This window comes from Meles meles, chromosome 10, assembly GCF_922984935.1.
Source record: "Meles meles chromosome 10, mMelMel3.1 paternal haplotype, whole genome shotgun sequence".
Taxonomy (NCBI): domain Eukaryota; kingdom Metazoa; phylum Chordata; class Mammalia; order Carnivora; family Mustelidae; genus Meles; species Meles meles.
In genome coordinates, this window is record NC_060075.1 from 13808104 (window position 1) to 13824032 (window position 15929).

Below are 15929 nucleotides of genomic sequence, written 5' to 3' on the forward strand. Positions count from 1 at the left end.
AACAAAATTATTTTTTTAAAGCACATAATCCCTAGTAGAGTCAGATGTATTTATCACATAGAGCAACTAGGTTGAAAATTACAGATCAGTGACATTTCTAGAGAAACTTTTTCTACTCCAATAGGTTCTTCAAAGCATGGAACTTTTATATAACAGACATGTTTGACAGACATTTTAAAGAATTGCTGTAGTTTGGGGGGTCAGAAGTACTATATGCTGGGCAGCAAATACTTCTTAAGAATGAGAAGGAAGAAACTAATGTAGAGGACAGAATTGGAGTTTATCAGTTTCAAGAGTACTGCTGCGAACCTCAACAGTGATTTTTCAGAGTCTAAAATGTAAACTTGCCTCCCAGGACGTGTTTACAAAATAAGTGGGACTGTCCTGCTAATGCTGTTCAGGGTGCTCTGGAAACCAGACGGGGTCTCTGGGGCCCCCTTTGGCGGGGTGGGGGAGCGTTGGAATAGTTAATGACGTGGCCGGTGGGTGTGACCTGGACACACTCCACAGTGTGTTTTTTGTATCTTGTTGGCATTTCTTGCCACCCTGGGGAAGGACAGTGTACTGTCTTCAGCAAGTTCTCTACAGGTTTTTCTGCATTGTATTGCTGACGCCCCTAGGTTGGTGAGCACCCTAGGAGGACAGTAGCATCTCTGCCTCTGCCTGATTCATATATTGGCCAGAGGAGAATGAAGGGGCCAGTGTATTGCTAGCTCTGGTAGAATTGAAAACACTGGTAAGATTTTTGTTTTATCAGCACGCTAGAGAGTAAGCTCTTATTTTCACTTCTGTTCAGGCAAAGACAACGAAGTTGAAATTTAGTCCTAAATTTTGCCAGTGGTGGAAAGGGTAATGGTTTCTATCAGGATTTTTAAGGTAAAGGAGGACAGAATCGTTAAGTCTTAAAATCTTAAAGTAAGGTTAACAGTGCTTTAACATGCATACGGATGGTTCGTCCTCACCTCACAGTGATTACGTAGATCTTTTATTTCAACATCCACAACTCAAGCTGTTAATTTTTAGTCCTTTTTTAATTTAATTTTTTTACCCTGATTCCCTTTACCCAACTGTTAGTTTTATTAATTACTAAATTAGTTTTATTAAAATGTTTAATTTTATTAAAATATATAATTTTATTTAACAAAATTCTGTTTTGACTAATTACAGTGATATAACCAGTTGTGTGTGAGGACACAGCCAGTGTATCTGTTTGTGTGTGTGTGTGTGTGTGTGAGGAGTTTGTTTTTTAAGAATTCTGTAGATTGATGTACTCTTGGCAAACAACTAAAATCTGTTTATTCGTGTTAGTATCAAAAACAAGACTTGTGCGAACCATCTGTTGGTCTCAGGCAGGCTGAGCTCCCTGTCCCGCACTCCTGATCAGCTAGCGGTCGTCATGGTCTGTAGGGAACTGGGAAGGAAGTTGGCTAAAGAGATGCAGCAGGGAAGGGCTCCGTTTACAGGGGTGGGGATGGGGGGTTGTAAGTTGCTTAGTACCAGTTTTGTGTAGAAAATTATTCTGTGTTGCATTTGTGTGTTAAGCCTTTTTTTAACCCACATGTATCTTGGTGGAAGAAACTTCAGACTAGCAACAAAGCTCACAGAGTAGGCACAAATGTAGAGAAAATGGACCAAAATGGGAGGTGGGAGGGTGTGGGCTTAAGTCTGGGGCTAGGGGGAAATTGATGTGACAGTGGGAAATAAACTATAATTACCTGAAATAAAATGTAAGAGTGCAATAAATGTGCTTTTTATTCTAAGCTGTGAACAGTTTTTAAAAGAAAAAAAACATTCCTTCCTAATACATTTGTATATGTTCCATAGCTGATTAAAACCAGCTATGTGAACATATAATGCCTTTTTATTCATGTTAATTACCGGCATAAGTGGCTAACCTTTATGTCTTATTTATCTTCACGTTGTATTAGTTCACATCTGGAGTGCGCGTGCGTGGGTGTCTGTTCTGTGTCTGTGTGTGTGCTGTACCCTTTCCCTCCTCCGTTTGGAAACGCATTCATTGGGTCTTCTGTTCTTCCTTTGGCCATGCGGCAGGTTATGGTCTTGATTTGGCCTTCATGATATTGCCTGATTTAAAGGACTCTTATCACAGTGGTATGTTTTTGTGGTGATCTCATTTGTTGATTGTACCCTCTGACCCTTTCCTCACTCAGCAGTGGCCTTCTTAGGAGCACACAGCTGATCGGGGATTGAAATTTGACCATTCCTCAACCTGTGTCCCTTTGAATCCTGGTTCAGTATTTAGGATTGCTCTTTGGTTTAAACCAAGAAAAAGGAAAACACCCCCCTTTTCATTTACTTCTTGGTTTGAGGACAACTCTTGAAAGGGAAATCCTTTGTGTTTTAACCGCAGTGAATTAATGGCTCCTGGTTTCCCACTCCAAACCTAATGGCGATTCGCATACACATTCCTCTCTCTCTTGCTGCCAAAGGTTTGGGTTTAGTTCACTTCAGTTCCACTCAAGCATTGAAAACGTTCTCATGGAGTCTGGGGTGTGCCCAGTGAAAAAAAAATGGGGACTTTTAAATTGTCCAGAGACCTCTTTATACCTGCTTTGCAAAAATTACAATGGAGTAACTATTTTTAAAGCTTATTTTTCAATTCATAAAAAAAGACATTTATTTTCAGTCAAATGGATGATGTCTCCCTGTTATCCCTTAATCCTCAATGTTTGCTTGAATCTTTTTTTTTTTTTTTTTTTTTTTAATTCTCCCCCATACCCACTTCTTGATACTTTGGTTCTTTCCTGCTCAGGTCCCTTCATTTGTACTTTGGAGTTTTTCTCATGTAAATTTGTACAATGGAAAATATTGTTCAGTTTGGATAGAAAGCATGGAGAATTTAAAAAAAAAAAAACCTGAAATTCAGATTGAAGAGATTTATTTCTGTGTAAAGTTATTTAAAAACTCTGTATTATATAAAAGGCAAAAAGTTCTATGTACTTGATGTGAATATGCGAATACTGCTATAATAAAGATTGACTGCATGGAGAAGTCTTTATCAAGATTCTTTTTCTATCACTGTCACACTGGTTCTGACAGTTCTTCCAGGCAATGCAGAGCCTGGGAAATGTGCCTTTTGTTTCATGTCAGTTACAGCTGGGTGGGTAGAAGTTACTTGTGTGAAAACTATTTGTAGCACATGGGCCAGGTAAACACCTGCTACCTTGTACCAGCTGCACTCCAGTGGTGGGGACAGCCTCTGTCCAGTGTTGGTGATGCCCCTCCGTTATTTTAGGACACTGGGACCTGACTGCTCCCCGGCAGTGGCTCTGTTGAAGTGTGTGCAGTAACTGAGTCATTAAAGTTCAGAGTCTGGTCTGGAGGGGTGCCTGGGTGGCTCCGTTAGCCTCTGCCTTCAGCTCAGGTCCTATAGGACCAAGGCCTGCTTCGGGCTCCCTGCTCAGCGGGAAGCCTCCCTCTACCTCTCCCACCTCCCCCGCCTGTGTTACCCTCTCTCACTGTCTCTATCACATAAATAGAATCTTAAAAAAAAAAAAAAAGAGTCTAGCTGGAGAAGTTCCCCTGAAAATGGTCTTTCAATTTTTTTTTTTACACAAATTTCCAATACATTTTCTATGGTAACACAAAATGTACAGATATACAGATATATAGATATTTGAGACTGCATTGTGTTTTACACTTTTTTTTTTTTTAACGACACTGGTTACCCCAGTGAGTTGATTTGTGCATGTGATTTCATGACCTCAAGTTTGAAAGACACCTAGAATAACTTCAAGCTGTGTCAGGTAACTGGGCTGTTACCAGAAGAGAAGTAAGCCATTTTATCTTATTTTAGAGTTTATTTATTTGATAGAGCACAACAAGTAGGCAGAGCAGGAAGCAGAGGGAGAGAGAGAAGCAGGCTCCCAGCTGAGCAAGGAAACCGATTCGGGGCTCGATCCCAGGACCTTGGGATCATGACCTGAGCCAAATGCACCTGCTTAACCATTTGAGCCACCCAGGCACCCCAAGAAGTAAACCATTTTCAGGCTTCACCAGGAATCCTTATGTCCAAGAACTATAGGAAGGAACAGAAAAGTCTTCAGGATGGCACATTATTTGAGGCATCTGGTTTCTGGCCTTCATGCCCCTCTCCAACTAATCATAAAGTTCTGTGGAGACAAGAATTTTCTCTGAACTATAGATTTCTCATGTAAAAAATGTAATTCTGTAATACATTATACAAGCTTTTTTTTTTTTTTTAAAGGTTTTATTTTATTTATTTATTGGACAGAGATCACAAGTAGGCAGAGAGGCAGGCAGAGAGAGAGGAGGAAGCAGGCTCCCTGCCAAGCAGAGAACCCGATGCGGGGCTCGATCCCAGGACCCTGAGACCATGACCCGAGCCGAAGGCAGAGGCTTTAACCCACTGAGCCACCCAGGCGCCCCACAAGCTTTTTTTTTTTTTAAGAAACTCATTTTTAAATAAACTTCATACATGATTGGGGCCTTATTTTTTAGTATTACTCCACAAGAGGTTTTCCTTAAAATTTAGTCCAGAACATGAATGCTTTTCGTGACTGTGATAAAATTCTATTATAAAGCACTCTATCATACTAGTTCTGAAATTTTACCAGGGGCCGTGACCATTGATTGGACCTGCTGCGTGGGTTATACAGTTCTCCAAGGCTCGTAAAATGTTAGTGCAGAAGGAACCCTTAAGGATATTCTGGTCCCTTCACCGTCAGTTACTGACGAGGATTCCCCAGGGATGACTCCCCTAGGTCCACATAGCCAAGACTCAGGACCTGTTTCCAACAGCAGTAGTATGTGCCGTGGGTTTGTTATATATAAACTATGTATTTTATTTATATATATATACACTTACATAAATAAAGATGTGATTGTTATAGTTGTAATGGCTGTAACAAAATTTGGATAGAAATGGGTGTTGTGCCAGGTCTCCTCCACTGGAGGAGGACCCCCTAAAAGGGCCTGGAACCAGTCAGGACAGCAGCTGGGAGCACAGGAAATAATCCAGAAAGCGTGGCGGTCGTTATGAGAAACATCCAGAACTCTGTTCCTTACTGTTGACCAAAACACTTTAATTTTACAACTTTCACGTACAATATGACGTCCATAAACGCTTGAAATTCTCACCTGGCTCCTGCAGGGAAACAAAAGTAGAAAGCTTTAAGTACTTTTATTTTCAATAATTCAAATTCATCATTTTGGTTCATTCCATTTTTCAAGCACTCACTGAACACGGACTGTCTGAGGGGTCTTCCTGAGAAGCAAAGTCACCTCGCTTTCTCGAAGGGTTTACAGTCTCATTTTTTTTTAAGATTTTATTTATTTATTTGACAGACAGAGATCCCAAGTAGGCAGGGAGGCAGGCAGAGAGAGGGGGGGGAAGCAGCAGAGAGCTCGATGCGGGGCTCGATCCCAGGACCCTGAGATCATGACCTGAGCTAAAGGCAAAGGCTTTAACCCACTGAGCCACCCAGGTGCCCAATAAATAAAATCTTAAAAGGAAAGGACTTTTTAAAAAAGTCTTTGATCGATAGCTTAAACAGGACCCTAAACTGTAACAAAACTCAGGAAGAGAATTTTTTTATAACATAGTGAAAAGGAAGAGGAGACCAAAAGAAGGGAATGGGAAGACAGCAGATACAAAAATACTAAAAAGGCAGAAATTAGACAGGCTATAGTTAACTGTCCCTCATGCTTTTAGAAAAATGTACTGTCGTCAAGATCATGATAAAGTCAAACATTTTAATCAACACAAGATAAACGACTTTGAAAAGGAGTTCGGGGCACACCTGCTTGCAGAGAGCTCAGTCTTCATCATCAGGGAGGATACCCAGTTCTTCATCTGTCCACTGGGAAGGATCTGGGTATGCAAAGTGACCCTGGTGACAACCATTAAAAAAAAAAGTAAAGAATCTATATTCCATACAATGAATACACACACACACACACACACACACACACGTATCTATATGTATGGTAAGGCTGTCACACACACAGCCCTTGACCTGCTACAGAACAAATTCCACTACTCTCAACTACGGGATGGTCCAGCTGTTCTTCAATCCGCTCACATGGGCTGCGGCCTGAACTTTAAAAGGCCGCTGTGGGGCCACCAGCCTGAGCCAGGATTTCGGTGTGTGTTTATGATGGAGGAAGGGAGACAACAGATTTCAAAGATCTCCCACATCTCGACGTGTTGAAGCCCCAGTAAAACAGAACGTCTCAGAGTGTCCCGTCACTGCTGCCGACCTGGGGGAGACCTGGCAGGCTCCGGCGGGCGCATGCAGCTCCAGTCCTGATCTAGGACGTGTCTGGCGGCATCATCGTCTCAGGCCAAGCGACCACATGGCCTCCTCACAGCTGACCTATGGCGAGCTAAGGGAGACTACGTGCTGCCAATTCACAGACACTGAGCAGCTCTCTACTGGGTAACAAGGGCACAGAGAAGCTGTAAGAGAAATGATGTGTCTAAGACGTGGACGCTGAAGACTTTTTTCCTGTCCTATCTGGGTCAGCAAGCGCAGATTTCGATGGCTTAAAGACATAATTGCCTAGAGAACAGGGTCTGTGTAAAGTCATGAAAGCTTAGTCAAGGCTGATGACATGCCAGAAAGTTACCACTAGCTACTTTCTCTCCTTAGGACAAGTGAGCCCACCTCTCTCCCACCCCAATTTGGTTGCCCTGGGCCTCTAGATAGACTAGATGACATTCAGCATTTAAGGAAATTTAAGTGTGAAACTTAACCCACTGATGAACCCCTTGTTCAGAAAGTAAAACAATTCATTTCTAGTCTTCCTTCCAAATACGGCAACCTAACAGAAACCATAAGAGATGGACTACCTACACACACATCTGTGAGTGGGGAAGGTCAGAGGTTATGTATTTCATCAAGTAACAGGATTCCTGCACATACACAAAGACAACATGGTAAAGGGATGTTATCTAGATAGAAAAACAGTCTACAAACAGGAAGGAGGGGGAAAAAAAGCTAAGCTATTACTATTTAGTAATAATCCAAGTAGTTATAATACTCCATCAATATATTAGGAATTACTCTCCTGCACTTACCAGCACAGCATCTGAGTCATGCCAAAAACGCCAGAGAATCCAGAACCACATGGTCCCACTGAATATCTCGGCCTGGATCACCTGGGACTTGGTGAGCTGGGGAAACTGTCTATACCGCGGCTCGATATGCACACCACCACCAGCACTACGAGACAGAACAAAACGTCATGCAGCTCGGTACCTCTTCCAAGTCTGAAATCATCCAAAACTTTTGAGTTCCATCTAGAAACCAAATCTAGCGTTTCCCATCTCCTCCACAAAGTACAGGATGACAGAGCTCCATAATCCCTCGAAGCTTGTCTTTCATAAGCCTGCTTTTAAACTTGTTTGGCAGCAAAAACTGGCCTGCATGGATGAGACACGATTATTTCCCTTTAGTGAATATTCATGGATTTTACAGCAGAAATAGGAACATGTTAATAATGGGGTACTGGCCCCAAAGTTCCAATTAAGTAATGTGAACCTGCAGTAGTCGGTCACTTAGCTTATCCAGAAAAACAAATCAGGCCGATGTGGGAGTCGATCGCAGGATGCTGGGATCATGACCTGAGCCGAAGGCAGCTGCTTAACCAACTAAGCCACCCAGGCATCCCAGTCTTTATTAATATAAAGAATATTATACGGAAAAGAGGACTCATCAAATCTTTTTTGGTAAGTTTGTTTTGTTTTGTTTTGTTTTAGCAATCTCTACACCCAATGTGGGGCTCGAACTCATGACTCGGACAGAGATCAAGATTCGCATGCTCCACCGACTGAGACAGCCAGGCACGCCAGCAAATCCTTTTTAATAAGCTAATAGTTCTGAACAAAACAAAGAGCCTTAAACAGTTAAGTATGAACAACTTTTTCTGTTGGTTTTTTTTTTTTTTTTTTCATTTAGATTCTGTTGACAAATTGTGGGACACAATCTATGAGGTCCGCAGTCATTTTACTCGGTTAGATTATAATTATTACTGATCGAATCTAACTTAATATAATTCATACTTAATGGCGTTACTGTCAAACTCTATTTAGCAGCTATACATATTCTACTATACAAAAATACAGAGTTTAAAGAGAATTCCCATAGAAGTGTATTCACAAATTTCATTTCAGGGGGCACCTAGTGGCTCAGTTCAGCTCAGGTTCCTGGGATGGAGACCCACATGGGGATAGAGCCCCATATCAGGCTCCCTGCTCATCGGGAAGCCTGCTTCTCCCTCTGCCACCCCCCGCTGCTTGTGTTCCTTCTCTCGCTGTGTCTCTGTCAATAAATAATCTTTTTAAAAAAATTTCATAAGAACAGCTTATAAAATGGGCTCTTTTGTGCAGCAAAAACTACCAAAACTGCACTGTCATTTCTCCCAAATGTACTGTAGATCTGTGAACACAAATACATCTATGGTCCCTGATACATGTTACATCCTACCCTTTTTATTAGTCTGTCCTGCTCTTAAAGGTTATGAACAGTTATCATTTACTGAGTGTTTACCATGTGCCGGACACTACACAAAGCATTTTATATACATTAGCATTTATTTTCATAACCCTAGGAGACAGATCCTATGGTTCTTAATGTTTACAAATGAAAACACTGGGGTTTTATTTGGAGGCAAAGCCTAAGCTCTTATATATTGCCTATAAATAAACAATGCTAATTATTTTCTCATTTTATGAACCAAAGACACAGTTCTTAATTAGAACTGCCATCAGCATGATACCACACTGAAATGATAGTTTCATTTTTATGCAAATATTTATTCAATATATTAACACTTTTATTTGGAAGGATCTACATAAAATATTGATAATTAGCTATGGATGGTGTAAGAGATGGTTTTTACTTTTTCATATGTATGTATGTGGGGGGGGTTGTATGTGGTTTTTTTAAAGTTTGCATTTAAATTCCAGTTAGTTACAATATAGTGTAGTATTAATTTCAAGGGTACAACAGAATGACTCAACACTCCCATACAGCACCTGGTGCTCATCACAGCAAATGCCCTCCTTAATCCCATCACCTGTGTCACCCATCCCCCACCACCTCCCCTCTGGGAACCATCAGGGTGTTCTCCAAAGCTAAGAGGCCGTTTCTTCATTTGCCTCTTTTCCCCCCAACCCTTTGCTCATTTGTTTTCTTAAATTCCACTTATGAGTGAAATCATGTTTTTCTCTGACTTACTTTGTTTAGCATAATACTGTCCAGCTCCATCCATGTGGTTGCCAATGGCAAGATTTTTTTTTTAATGGCTGAGTAATATGTTATCTTTTTTAAAAAAGAGTGACCACATATATGTATTTGAGGGGCGCAGGGGTGGCTCAGTCATTAGGCGTCTGCCTTTGGCTCGGGTAGTGATTCCGGAGGCCTGGGATCGAGCCCCACATCTGGCTCCCCAGTCAGCAGGAAGCCTGCTTCTCCCTCTTCCACTCCCCGCTTGTGTTCCCTCTCCGGCTGTCTCTGTCAAATAAATAAATAAAATCTTAAAAAAAAAAAAAAAATCTCCACAGGCCTGTCACTAACCTGCCCTGATCCCTCCCCTCCCCTCCCCTCACCTCTACCACACTCCCCTCTACTCAGCCCATTCCACTCTCACTGGCTTGCTTGTCCATCATCAGCAGTTAGACTCGACACTTGGCGGTCTCTCTTTGTTTGGCTGACGTACCACTGAGGTCCTACTTCAAATCACTATCAGGCCTGGGCTGCCACATCATCCTAAGTACAAAACTCCATCCCCCCCCATCCCAGGCACTCTCTACATTAATGCCCTGCTTTATTTCCTCATGTCACTTAACAGTGCCTAAACATGTTCTCTTCTACTTGTGTCCTCCCCAGGATGGAAGCTCCCTTACCTCTCTTGTATTCTGCTCCATCCCTACAACCTGGAAAGGACCCTGGCATCCGGAAGATGCTCCACACATATGCACTTTATTATCACACAACAGTGTGTGATAAAAATAAGGTGCGTTACAGAAGTAACAAAACCTCAGTGAAGAGACGCACTCCCCAGTTTTCCCATGCAAGGTCAAGAGCTATGGCTGGGAGCTCTCCATCACTATCTGTGTTTAGGTCACGCAGACCTTTTCCTTCTTTCCACCTCAAACTTGTCCCAGCTCCACAGCTTTGAGAGACGTGTGACTTTAAGCAAGTCACTCCTTTAATCTTCTTGAGTCTCCATTCCCTAGTAACAACAGTTAAACAATACTGGTAAGGTCCTTACTAGGCAGCAGCAGCTGTCTTTTTTTTTTTTTTTTTAAACATTACTTATTTATTTCTTTATTTGACAGAGAGGGATTACAAGTAGGCAGAGAGGCAGGCAGAGAGAGAGAGGGGGAAGCAGGCTCCCCACTGAGCAGAGAGCCCAATGCAGGGCTCGATCCCAAGACCCTGAGATCATGACCTGAGCCGAAGGCAGAGGCCCAACCCACTGAGCCACCCAGGCGCCCCATCAGCAGCAGCTGTCTTAAAATACTTAACAGAATTGTCATTCACTCAGCTCCCTGGAAACTGACATTAGAATCCCCATCATCCCGGTGAGAAAAGGGAGGCAATTATAGATCATCAAGAAACTTTTCCAAGGCCAAAGAGCTAGAGTGTGGCAGAGGTGAAATTTGAATTAAGGCAGTTTGGGGCCAGAATCCTGCTTTTAACCGCGACCCTACACTGCCTCTTCGAAAAAAATGTAGATGATGATCGAAGGGGCCTGGAACATCACCTGTAAAGATTTAATGCTTTTTTTTTTTTTTTAAGATTTTATTTATTTATTTGACAGACAGAGATCACAAGTAGGCAGAGAGGCAGGCACAGAGTGAGGGAGGAAGCAGGCTCTCTGCTGAGCTGAGAGCCTGATGCGGGGCTCGATTCCAGGACCCTGAGATCATGACCTGAGCGGAAGGCAGAGGCTTAACCCACAGAGCCACCCAGGCACCCTAAAACTCAATGTTCTATTGTCCATCCTGCTCTTACCGAATCTCTCTGCACTACCAATTTGTTTTTGGCTGATATCCCTTGGCATCCCGGCACTATGCTCTCCAGTCGAATTTTTGGGCTACTTCACAGGTGACTCCTCCTTTGCTTGCTCTCAATTTTGGTGTTGCAAGAGTTGCAATTCTGGTGTTGCAAATCCCGTAATACAAACTCCGGGATTTGGCTGATAATGTGTCAATCAACTCTACACTCTCACGGGGAAATGTTGATAATGGGGGAGGGTATGCACTTGTGAGGCAGGGGGTTATGGGAAATCTCCATGGCTTCCGCTCGATTTTGCTGTGAACTTAAAACTGCTTTAACAAATGACACAGAGGTCTCCCGCGGCACCTTTGTGCCACTCCTTGCCTCCCACCTGCCGCCTGGAAACACAGGTACGAGTTCTTTCCTCCGCCAGAACGCCCTCTCATCCCCAACTCCCGCTCTCGCTTCCCAATGAGCTCCAGCTTTCCTCTACGATCAACTGAATTTCCAGACGACAGGCTCCCCTGCGGCCGGAGTGGCCCGAGACACAGTTTAAAACCTGCCCAGCGAGCCCACCGCCCAGCCCCCAACCCCACTCAGGCCTCGAGGTCGCGGAGCCGGACTCCAAGTCCCAGCATGCCTCGGGGCGGAGGTCGCTGCAGGGACCCGGCCCGCCCCAGGCGCCCGGTGTCAAGGTGAAGGCGTCCCGGAGACCTGCGTTTTCCGTTAGAAGCAGGCGAGGACCCTCCCCCAGCCAACACTCACTGACGAACTCCACTGCCTCCAGCCGCCCGCGAGCCGGGGCCTCTGAACAACCGGCCTCCAGCGCGAACGAAAGGCCCCAGGCGCGTCAGAGCAGACATGCCAGCCCGCATCCCGAGAGCTCTGCTCAGGCCGCACCGCCGCTACGTCACTTCCCCCGGCGCTCCGCCCCGTGACGTCACGGCGTCGACCTGCTCATCCTCGGCACACCCTCCCCCGAAGTTGTACCAGGGGAGGGAAGCGGTGTTCGGGTCGCAGGGCTTGGGGCTCGGCTTTAGGAACCTCTGTACGCGTGTGCTTAGAACCCAGCAACTGGGTGGGCTCTCGCTCCTCCCCGACTGCTGATCTACATGGTGTTTTCCCACCTCCGCCCGCTCCTCTGCCTGCTGCGCCTGAGTTAACTGCCTTCCGGACCCTTTGAGGCCGCCACACCCTCTGAACCAGAGGACGTCCCCAAAGCTAGTCTTTTGTACTCTCCTCTCCTGCAAGAGGCTCACAACGGTTTCTATAAGGTCTTCATTGTCTTACTGTTTTTCTGCAAACTTGATAACGGACCGGCAGCCCATCGGTGGTTCCCAAATACTCCTACGTGGGTTGGTGGCATCACATTCACCTGAGGAGCCCGACCTCAGATCCTCTGCAGTCTGAAGTAGGGCCGAGGAATCTGCATTTAAGCGTGGCCTCCGGTTTACGCCGTGTTCTGATTCCCTGATCCTGAGCCACGCCCTGGATTCCTGGCTTTTTCTCTAAATAGTGCCCTCTAGTAAGTCCTGGATGGACTGTGAGCTTCTCTGGATCCCCACCCCACGTCACTCCCACAAATTCTTAGGGTCTTTACTGCTGTGTGGGTGACAGCTTTCCTAAAAAGTTCCAGGTTTGATTAAATTATAAAGTTAGCCTGCCAGCCTCACACCTTGGGGATTTCAATTTGAAATGGATCATATGCCCCTTCAGCTAGACACTGAAGAGGTCACACTCAGGCAAGAAAAATAGGATACTTAGGGAGTTTAGGGAGTCGAGTGCCTTGACTATAAATGACACCTGTCCTTCTGTGCTAAGATGTGGGTCTCCAGGTGCCCTGTAACGGGGCAATCTCTCTCCGTGGAGTTAGGATCAGGTAAAGCTTAGGATGACTCTCCCTGTGGCCTTCTGAACAGCCTATTAATTCACCTGGCCTGTAGGACTCTCTCCTGTTGTCCTGCCATCCTAACTTCTAACTTGATATATAAATTGGAGGAGGGAATCCACTTTCTTCTCGATAAAAGTTGACTTTCTAGTTGATACACTGGCATGGCTTTCTTTGAGCTACCATTCATCACTTACCGTTTCTAGTGACATGTACGAGCCACTAAGATACGAAGTTCGTGATTTGGGAAGACAGGGCTTTCCATCATCCTTCCTTGGCAGCTCACTCCCCAGGCTACACAACTTCCCTGATCCCAGCAAAGAACGAATTTATGATGTCAAGGCCAAGGGGGGGGAAAGGCACAGCTTAAACAAACAAAAAAAGGGGGGGGCCAAAATATCTAGAGTTCAAGCTTCAGTAAATAGTTCTATGAATTTGGACAAGTCACTCTACATCTCTGAATACCAGGGACCCCATCTGAGTGGGAGTCATTTAAGAGAGTACCTGGCCCACACCACACATTCAGGAAATGTTTATGCTTTGTTATTTCTTTCCTTCCTAAGTAGCAAAACCTTGATTCTGGCGAATTAAAATCCATCCTCACCCTCACCATCTTTCTTGCTGAATTACAAAAAAAACCGTTAACGTCAGTACTTGCTTGCACTTAAAGCAATATTGTTTTATAAACCACTTGTGGGGTCCTTGGCTTTATTTAATGTCTTACATTACAAATTCTGGATTTTTTTACTAGAAAGTTTAGGGTCCAATCAGTAAACTATTTTGACTATGTAGCAGGGATGCATTTTCGTTCTGCAGACGTGCTTTAAGAACTCCCAGGGCAAATATCCTTTACTGCTTTAGGCAGGTTGCATGATGGCAGCTAGGAGTTGGGCAGCTCCTTTTGGGTTCTCAGATGAGCACCCCATTTTTTTTAAATTTATTTAAATACTTGGGGTTTTTTTCTTAAGATTTTATTTATTTGTCAGAGAGAGATTGAGAGAGAGAACACAGGCAGGCAGAGTGGAGGAGGAGGGAGAAGCAGGTTCCCTGCCGAGCAAGGAGTCTGATGTGAGACTCCATCCCAGGACGCTGGGATCATGACCTGAGCCGAAGGCAGCCGCTTAACCAACTGAGCCACCCAGGCATCCCATGATGAGCGCCCCATTTGAAAGGATGCATTTTAGAAGGTGAGAGGAAGGATGCCAAGCCCTGACACTGAGCTCTCACCGGCTGCGTGATGAATCAAATTCCCAGTCAAGTGTTAACAAACTGACAACTGCTAACAAAAGACAGACTCTAAATGACCTAACATAGAGCCCCTAACCCCAAATCAAGAACCTCTTCCACAGGGGCGCCAGGGTGGCTCAGTCGGTTACGCATCTCCCTTCGGCTCAGGTCATGATCCTAGGGTGCTGGGATCGAGCCCCACATCAAGTTCCCTGTTCAGCCAAGGAAGTAGCCATAGCCTTTTCTCCTTAAGAAGATGACTTTATAAATCAAGTTTTGCCTTTTTAAGATGCTTAATTTAAAAACCAGCAAATTACCCATATTAAAGCATATCTGTTGCCCGTTTCTCTTCTGTTCCATAGAGCCTGTGTTCATTTCCTGCTATCGCTGTAAAATTTCCTGAAGAACCGAGGCCCTCAGTCCAACAGTCCATGAGGAACTGAATTGTGCCAACCACCATGTGAATGAGCTTGGCGTCAGACCCGCCATTGTGGAGCCTCAAGATACCCACAGCCCTAGCAGAACCCTGAGCGGGGGCCCGGGAAGCAGCACCCAGATTTCGGACTTGCAGACACTGTGAGGTACTAAGTCTTGTTGGTTTTCAAGCCACTAAGTTTTGGGTAGTTTGTAGGCACTGATAGATAACTAATACGTGTCACAGTGGTGTGAGTAAACCGATTGGCTTTTAGTTAAAGCTGGTGTGGGCTCAGGGCAGCGTCCGCTCTGTGTCCGTGCCCCCGTCACCTCACAGCGTATGTGCACAGACAACTGCCCTGCGTCTGGCCGGAGTGTCCATGGAGGAGCGAAATGGTGCCACGGCCCCCTCCCAGCTACCTTGAGCCACCCTAGCTCTCTGAAAAACACCGCCCCAAATGAACCTCTGACTAAACCTTAGCTGCTTCCTAAAAGACAAAAAGGAATTCTTGAGAAGGAAAGAATGGAAGAATCTAGTCCTGTGGTCAGAGCAGAACTTCCAGAGAGCAGAAAGCTTGACTTTCACTCACTACTTAGAGCAGTGGTCTCCAGAGCAAACAAGAGTCCACTGCGATGTGGGAGAAAATACTATGTCTTTTTTTTTTTTTTAAGATTTTATTTATTTGACAGAAAAACAAGGGGAGTGTGAGAGGGAGAAGCAGGCCTCCCGCTGAGCAGGGAGCCTGATGCGGGGCTCCATCCCAGGACCCTGGGATCATGACCTCAACCGAAGGCAGACACTTAACGGCTGAGCCACCTAGGCACCCCGAAAATTCTATTTCTTATTTTAAAAAAAAGAAGAAAAGAAAAGAAACAAACAAACTGGGGACACCTGGGTGGATCGGTTGGTTAAGCATCTGCCTTTGGCTCAGGTCATGATCTCAGGGTCCTAGGATCAAGCCCCACATCCTGCTTCGGGCTCCCTGTCAGCGGGGAGTCAGCTTCTTTCTCTCCCTCTTCCCTTCCCCTCTGCTCATACTTTCTCTCTCTCTCAAAATAAATAAAATCTGAAATAAAGGAAGGAAGGAAGGGAGGGAGGAAAAGTAAGAAGGAAGAAAGAAAGAAACTAAGCTTTACTAATACCTACCGCACCAGCTGACCCTGGGCCGCCCACTGCCTGTGAGTGGGCCCCGTGCAGAAAGGTGGGCAGTGGCCGCCTTTATCCTTGCTGGGGTGTTGCTGCGGCGCTGCTGCAGATTCAAGCCCTGTTTAACAGGATGTACTGATTTTATTATCTCTGTGTTAGTATTAGCCAAAACTGACTCCAGACAAATGGAAAAGGGGCTGAACATGACTCTGAGAAACTGCAGTCTGAACGCTAACATGTGAGCACAGGGGAACTTGAAGAA

At 44.7% G+C, this 15929-nt stretch overlaps 1 protein-coding gene across 1 annotated transcript; it reads right to left on the reverse strand.

The window, feature by feature from the left end:
• Nucleotides 1-5045: 5045 nt before the first annotated feature.
• Nucleotides 5046-11915, reverse strand: NDUFB2 (NADH:ubiquinone oxidoreductase subunit B2). Its single transcript, XM_046020595.1, has 4 exons — nt 11757-11915; nt 7064-7208; nt 5784-5873; nt 5046-5128 (listed from the first exon to the last, which is right to left on the reverse strand). Exons 1-3 carry the CDS (start codon nt 11864-11866, stop codon nt 5799-5801), a joined length of 330 nt encoding a protein of 109 aa, XP_045876551.1. The 5' UTR covers nt 11867-11915; the 3' UTR covers nt 5046-5128; nt 5784-5798.
• Between the last annotated feature and the right edge of the window lie 4014 nt (nt 11916-15929).

What these genes read in the sequence shown, in the direction of transcription:
- NDUFB2 (XM_046020595.1), bottom strand. Translation starts at nt 11,866, where the DNA reads ATGCGGGCTGGCATGTCTGCTCTGACGCGCCTGGGGCCTTTCGTTCGC. An exon ending in GGAGGCAGTGGAGTTCGTCA is followed by an intron (nt 7,209 to 11,756) that starts GTGAGTGTTGGC and finishes TCTGTCTCGTAG; the next exon opens with TGCTGGTGGTGGTGTGCATA. An exon ending in ATGACTCAGATGCTGTGCTG is followed by an intron (nt 5,874 to 7,063) that starts GTAAGTGCAGGA and finishes GGTTGTCACCAG; the next exon opens with GGTCACTTTGCATACCCAGA.